This window comes from Pteropus alecto, unplaced genomic scaffold (genome assembly GCF_000325575.1).
Source record: "Pteropus alecto unplaced genomic scaffold, ASM32557v1 scaffold134, whole genome shotgun sequence".
NCBI classification, from domain to species: Eukaryota; Metazoa; Chordata; class Mammalia; order Chiroptera; family Pteropodidae; genus Pteropus; species Pteropus alecto.
The window spans coordinates 1,827,474-1,834,370 of record NW_006436283.1 but is presented as its reverse complement, the minus strand read 5'-3'; the positions used below and the strand labels follow the sequence as shown (position 1 = coordinate 1,834,370).

General features: G+C 52.3%; 2 protein-coding genes across 7 annotated transcripts in view; one reads left to right on the top strand and one right to left on the bottom strand.

The window, feature by feature from the left end:
- The window catches only part of EIF4A3 (eukaryotic translation initiation factor 4A3), a 12,827-nt gene extending 6,879 nt beyond the window's left edge, over positions 1–5,948 (bottom strand). Inside the window, exons 1-4 of one of the 2 annotated variants that reach the window (XM_025047204.1) lie at positions 5,616–5,948; positions 1,842–1,914; positions 884–950; positions 470–532 (exon numbers count right to left, since the gene is read on the bottom strand). In XM_025047204.1, the coding sequence (XP_024902972.1) occupies positions 470–532; positions 884–950; positions 1,842–1,914; positions 5,616–5,676 (264 nt within the window). In that variant the 5' untranslated portion in view covers positions 5,677–5,948. Of the gene's footprint in view, positions 1–469; positions 533–883; positions 951–1,841; positions 1,915–4,564; positions 4,799–5,615 lie in introns of those variants that run through there. The other variant, XM_006912166.3, reaches the window with a different exon arrangement.
- Positions 5,949–6,344: 396 nt separating this feature from the next.
- The window catches only part of CARD14 (caspase recruitment domain family member 14), a 24,145-nt gene continuing 23,592 nt past the window's right edge, over positions 6,345–6,897 (top strand). For all 5 annotated transcript variants that reach the window (XM_025047200.1, XM_025047199.1, XM_025047198.1 and 2 more), the window contains exon 1: positions 6,345–6,683. The gene's annotated coding sequence lies outside the window, so the exon portion shown is untranslated. The remainder of the gene's footprint in view (positions 6,684–6,897) is intronic.

The following is a 6,897-nucleotide window of genomic DNA, read 5'->3' as shown; positions in this document are numbered from 1 at the left end:
CGAGGGGAGCCCACTCCTCCCCCTCCTACTCTTTCTGCAGCAAAATGGGGGTAGTTTTACTGGTTTATTATAAAAGCAATACATATCAATCACAGGAAAATCAGAAACATAAAACTCATAATCCTATCCACCGACGTTAACAACTCGGCGTACATCCTTCCAAAGTGTGTAGGATGAATATAAAATAGTTACAATTATTTTTATTAAAACCAATTTTTTCTTGAAAAAAATTATAATTCTAAGACGGCAAAAACTTCTGGAATCACACAGGGGATACTCAAAATGAGTTGCTACAAACCAGCAATTCATATAACACTACGTAATGATTTATGGCAAAATACTTGGAATCAGGAAAAGAAATTTCAGACAACAGAAAACCGGGCTTCAGCTAAGTCCACCAGCTGGCCTTTTGCAACTGGCTTCTGAGCAGCGCTTGCAAACCTGACACCGCCGCCCGGCCCCGCCTCACCTTCTGGATCTGCACAGCCAGCTCTCTCGTTGGGGCCAAAATCAAAGCCTGGGTCTCACGAACCTGGTGAAAGAATTTGCCACAAAGCAGAGACCCCTCAGTGTCTCTGAGGTGGCCCGTGCTCACTCAGACGTACGTCTGTTTGGCGAGTCGTCCTGCGCCGACCCATGGAGGTGAACGACATGTCGCTGAAACCGCAAACCCGGCAGCAGTTCGCAGACAACACCTCCCACCAGTTTGAATACAAAGGACCTCACGACAGGGTGTGAGTGAGCCCAGGTGTCAGTGCGCAATTAAGATCCTCTTAAAAGATTTGTTGGGTCAGTATGACTAGAAACAGCAAAATTATACTTTTTGAACACTGCAGTTAGGAAAAGAAATGATTCCCTAGGATTAAACAGAGCTGCAAATCACCTGAATATCCAAACACTGGAGGACGGAAATACTGAAGGTGGCAGTTTTGCCTGTGCCAGACTGAGACCTATTAAAGAGAACAGAGGAAGGGGACTTAGATCCACGTGTCAAATGTCGCCGTTCCCGCTCCCGCGGCCCGCCGCGGTGGTGCTCTGAGGGGCGGGAGCACCGGGCACTTCTTCCAAGCAGATGCCCCTGCCCCCCAAACAGACCAACAACATCTCAGCTGCAAGTGGGTGGGACTCAGGCACCACGTTGCGACTTTTAAATCACAGGTGACAAGGACGGCAGCTGTGACTTTTGCATCAGGGGTGGTGGAGCTGCAAAACCTGTCCCTCCAACAGGTGCCCCAGGCGGCAGAGAAAGGGCTTCCCCTTCACGTGACATAACTCTGGTCTGAAACCATCCTGCGATCTCTTCTTTTTGCAAATGCGTCTTTAAAAATTAGGCAAATCAAGAATGAAGCTATTAAAAGGGTATTAAATACAATGCCACGTGCCAATGGATAGGTAATAAAGCTGGCTAAAAAAATGAAAGCTTTCTAGCACACAGGACAGAAAAATAAAAACGAACAAAACACCCTGTGTCCAAAGTCAAGGAAACAGTTGATAACAAACACGTAAAAACTGAGAAAACTGGTCACCCCAAAGCATTTAATTATACAGGTGACCCTCAAACAACACAGGGTTAAGGGTGCTGATCTCTCTCGAAGTCAAAAGCCCACAGACAACTTGTGAATCCCCCAAAACTTAACTACTACTAACCAAAAGCCTTACTCACAACGTGAAGAATTATCAACCAACATATTTTATACGTTATACCATATGCTACAGTCCTACAATAAACTGGAGAACAATCTTAAAACACATCCGCTGTGTTCACTGAGAGGAGTGAGCGTGTTCGTGCCCATGTAGCTCGACCCGCACTGCCCCAGGGACCCCGCTGCAGGCGGACTTACTGTGCGATGACATCTCGCCCTTTAATTATCTGCTTGATGGCTCGCTGTTGGATTGCCGACGGTTTTTCAAATCCTGTGAAGAAAAACAGAAAAACTGAGCTCCAACCGCCAGGTGATCGCGTTACAAGTACACACTGTGAGCTCCTGGGGACAGAAGCGGATCTGTTTGACCCTCCACCCCCACCCCCACCTACCCCGATGTCCACCGTACTAAGCTCTCAAGAAACAGCCGCTGAACAAACTGGGCGGAAGCGGATTTTTACACCGAATGACATGGGACCTTATTTGTACAAAGTCTCTGTAAATGGGCCGTCCTGCAGAATACAAGGGTCCTGGTCAGGTTTGAAACAAACGAAACGTTCCAGGTAGACTCTGGAGAACGGGTGGCAGAGGCTCACTTTGCAGTCTATGTACTTACTACTTCACGGTTTGACTACATTACGATAACCTGCGTTACTTCTCTGTTCTGTGCGTTCCTTTTCAAATTACAAAAAGGCCAATCAGTCCACTGGTGCTGTGATCACCACTCTCTCCGCCCACTGCGTCTGCAGGTTGTTCATGTCACCTGCATGTCGTCTACCGACAGGGTGGCACAGCGGGGTGTCCGCCATACTCCTTCCTGTCCTGGTGCAGTTACAAGAACCGCCCCTCTGTCCCTCGCATCGCAGTATAAATTACCAAGGGATGAGGCGACTCTGCAGGAGTAATAGCATTTTCCAAGTGAACAAAACTTACGTACAGAAACCGCATTTTAATTATTTTTTGGTAGTCTTTTAAATCGTATACGATTTCTCATCTAACACAAAAGCAAACACGACAGGTGACTTAAACACCTCATGATTACCAGGTGCATGAAGGAAACTGAAACCTGTCTCAGGGCAGGGTGCCCCGGTGCCAAGGGGCAGGTAAGGCTGTGAGGCCCAGCTGCGACTTTTCCTCCCGCCCCCTCAGCAACTTCTCTGCTGTCTAAACTGTGGTGACATCACGGACTGCTGGATTAAAGGCGCTCCGATCCCAGGCATTAAGCGCAGATGCAGACCACTCCCATCTGCATCCCCAACTCCCCTCTTCCCAGGCGCTGCCTGCCCAATATCTCAAGTTCGCCATGTCTTAGAGCCTCCGATCTGCCTCCCTCGAGTGCTCCCCACCCGAGCGAAGGGCAGCATCACCAGGAATCCCATGGGCCCCCTTTGCTCTGGTGCTCACACTCGACCCATCAGCAAACCCTGGTGGCACCCCACTTCCATCCACACGCCATCGTCTCTCCCCTGGACCAGAGCAAACACCTCCTAACTCATCACCCTGCATCCTCTCCCCTCAAACCCACAGACACCCTGGACAACCCAGGATCACTGCCCAGCTTAAAACCCTCCGAAGGCTTCCAACTGCACTTAGAAACAAAATCCACATGCTTTATCACCTCACGTGACGCTGTGCAAGATCTGACCCCTGCCACGCTCTCCGGACTCATCCCCAGAGCTCCCAGGAAAGGCGGCTTCTTTTGGTTCCTGGAATGTACCCCGCTCAGACATGCAGCCCCCTGGCATCAGCTGCTTCCTCTGCCCAGTCTCACCACAGTCTCATAATGGGACACTTAATCCAGACCTCACCTCAAACGTCAACCGTCCCTGGAACCCCCCGTTATCTATTTGCTCCATTTGATCGCTCTCTTTCCCGCAGCCGCACTGCATTCACTGATCCCGCCTTACTTTCTTCGTAGGCATCACCGCTGCCTGAAGTAACCGTGGCTGTACTGTAGTGACCTCACCTTTAGAAACAATAGGTCAAGGATAAGACATGGTACGTGCTAACCGCCATGTCTCACTTCTAGTTAGTTATCTGCTAAAAATTTATTAACTAAAGGGATTTACTGGCCGGATCACTGCCTATAGGTACAAAATATTTTAACAATGACGCATTCTGCTTCTGTACCCCTGCTTGCTTACCCACCTCTTAGTTATCAGTTAATGAATGGAGGAGATATAGTCTTTTGTGTAAAAATTAAGGATGTGGGGGATGGAATCAAGGGCTTAAAACCTTCGTGCCCCTGCGCCTCGGGGCTGCTCCTTGGCAAGGACAGCCGTCTGGCTTCTTTTGGTGCCTGGAATGTACCCCGCTCAGACATGCAGCCCCCTGGCATCAGCTGCTTCCTCTGCCCAGTCTCACCACAGTCTCATAATGGGACACTTAATCCAGACCTCACCTCAAACGTCAACCGTCCCTGGGACCCCCCGTTATCTATTTGCTCCATTTGATCGCTCTCTTTCCCGCAGCTGCACTGCATTCACTGATCCCGCCTTACTTTCTTCGTAGGCATCACCGCTGCCTGAAGTAACCGTGGCTGTACACTATCCATCTCCCAAACGTGACCTAAGCTCCGTCTCTGAGGGCACGAGCCTGCCCGGTCCACCGCTAAACCCCCGGCGCCTAGAGCCGCGCATGCCCCTAACTCCCGGCGGATGCAGACGATCAACGGCTGAATGACTGCCTCCGAAGCGCCCAGAAGACTGCGGCCCTCGAGGGACCAGCACAGTGCCCTGCGCCGAGGACAACACAGGGACGCGGTGTGGGACAGGCGTGCTGGGGGCGGGGGTCGCCCACCGGCGGCCCCAGGCCTCGGCTTCGACCCCCGGCGCCCGGGGCTGGCCCGGGCTTCGGCCACGGGGCCTGGCCCTGCCTGCCCGCCCCCTTCCCGGCTCGCGCCCGCGCCCGCGCCCACCGACCGTAGGCGTAGATGCCGCGTAGCAGGTCCTCCCGCAGGCCCATGGTGTCGAACGTGGGGGTCACGTCCACCTCCTCGCTGGTCTCGAATTCCACTTTGGTCATGTCTTCCTCTTTGAGCAGACGCTTCCGCGCCGAGCCAGAGGTCGCCATCGTGGCCGTGGCCGCCATGATCCCGAACAGGATGAGAGCAAAGCGCGCGCCTCAGCGGAAGGCGGAAGCGGGGCCCGGCGCCGCCGCCGCCGACGGGAACTGACGCCACCGCGTGCGCGTGCGTGCGTGCGTGCGTGCGTGGATCGGGGCCGCGCCTTGGGAGGGGCGGGAGCTCCTCGCACTGTGAAAGGGGAAGGGGAGCTTGCCGCGGCTAAAGGGGCGGTGCTGCTGATGCTCTCGCGCGATGTGCGCTCTCGCGGGGTCTCGCGAGGGTTGCAGCCTCGAACGCCGTACCGAGATTGCGTGCGCCGTCGGCTGTCGTTCCGGTCCCGGGTCCTCCGCGGGGGTCGAGTCGGGAAGTCCCTGCTCCGGGTGGGGTCTCTACGCGGCCCTGCCTCAAGTGGCAACCGGGGCGCGGGCCACCAAGTGCGCACATTCCCCGTTTATACGTTTATGCCGACGTTATCTCCGGCCGAGGTCGAAGGGCGCCGGGCGCAACGTGCACGCGCGTTTTGCTGCTCGTTATGACTGATGCGCGTGGACATCCTCACTCCACGTGTCTACTTCTGGGGAGTCTGGAGTGGTCGATCGTCTGTTTGGCCGCTCTGGTTAGGTGGCCGGTTTTTAACCCCCTATGGGAAACCCCGGACCCGAGGTCCTGTGCAGAATGGGGGCCGACGCCCCGGGGATGCGGACGATGCGCGACCTCCGACGTCCCTCCGCGCCACGACCCCAGGACTGGCTGCGCCACCGTGGGGCGTGCCTTCGCGTGTCTCTGCAGCTGACCGTCCATTCAGGCCTCAGAATAAATCCTGCCCTGCAGAAAAGAAGACCCTGGAGGCCATGGCTTCTTGTCGCCCTGTAGGACGTTAACCGGTTATGCCTCTAACCCTCACTTACGTAATCGCCTCGAGGTACCCGCTGCTGACCCAGCCTCACCACCTGGCTGGCCTGTGTTCATTCTCCGGTGTTGGAGAAGCGTGTTTCATCTTGGTGAAAGTTACTCTCCCACAGTGCCAGCTCCGTCCTTGGTCATTGTTTTCTTGGCTCCCATCCCTGGGCTTGTCAGTCTAGGATCTTCTTCCTGTTCTGAAGGTCAATTTCCTCAAAATCGGATGATCGTTTTAGCCACCGAACGTGCAGCGGGTCGCAGTGCGTTGACAAGCAAATGAGGGCTTGCTTCTGGTGAAGCTCGCACTCGGGCGCCACAATGTGTCCAAACCTTACAAGATAATTGACCTGATAAATACTGCTGACAAGGATGCTGGTATTAGTCCTATGTTAAATATTTATGGAGCTGAATTTCTTTCTTAGACTTTAAATAAAATATAAGTTCTTAGATCTCACTCCCAAAGAATTACCTGATGCCTTTTTTGAGGTTACACACACTTTGACAAGCTGTGCTCTAGGACCGTGCTGTAAAATACAGATTTCAAAGGCAGTATAAGAAAATGTAAAAGATCTCAATAATTTTTGTATCGATTATATGCTGAAATGACAGTATTTTAGATATACTGAGTTAAAATGTTAACTTCATTTCACCTGTTTTTACTACTCAAATTTAGCTACTAAGAAACATTTTAATTTGATGTAGTCCATTGGACTTAAGTACTGTTGTAAATAGCATCAGCAACGAGGGAGAGGAGCGATTACACTCTTCGAATGCCAAGAGATTAACGGCCTCTTCTGCATTTGTTCAGAATTTTTACTCGTATTCGTGATCCACCTATACTCAACTTTTACCTTCACACTTTTATATTTTATGCAATTTTCCTGGCAATGTCTCTTTCGCTATGTCCGAATATACATTAGGGGCCCCCTCCTTCCTTTAGAGCCAGTAACCTTTTAGACTTTGGGCCAGAGTCCACGAAAATGACACCACCAGGGTGGGTGTCGGGTCAGTCTCTTGGTGAACAACGCTCTCAGAGGAACAGTGGGGAACAAGGCAGACTCATCTTTGTCCTGGAGGTCAGTCTAACCGGCAATGACCCCCACCCTAAATATGGACTCTGTCTCCTGTGTCTCATCTCCCATTCTCTTTATATTTGGGGAGAGGTGTTATCTCACCTGATGAGACTAATCTCAAGGGGGGCTCTTGTCTGTTTCATTCCCCATCCCTGCTCTAGCACACAGTAGGTGTGCCTGAATGTCCTGGGCAAAAGGGCAAGAGGTGAAGGATGGG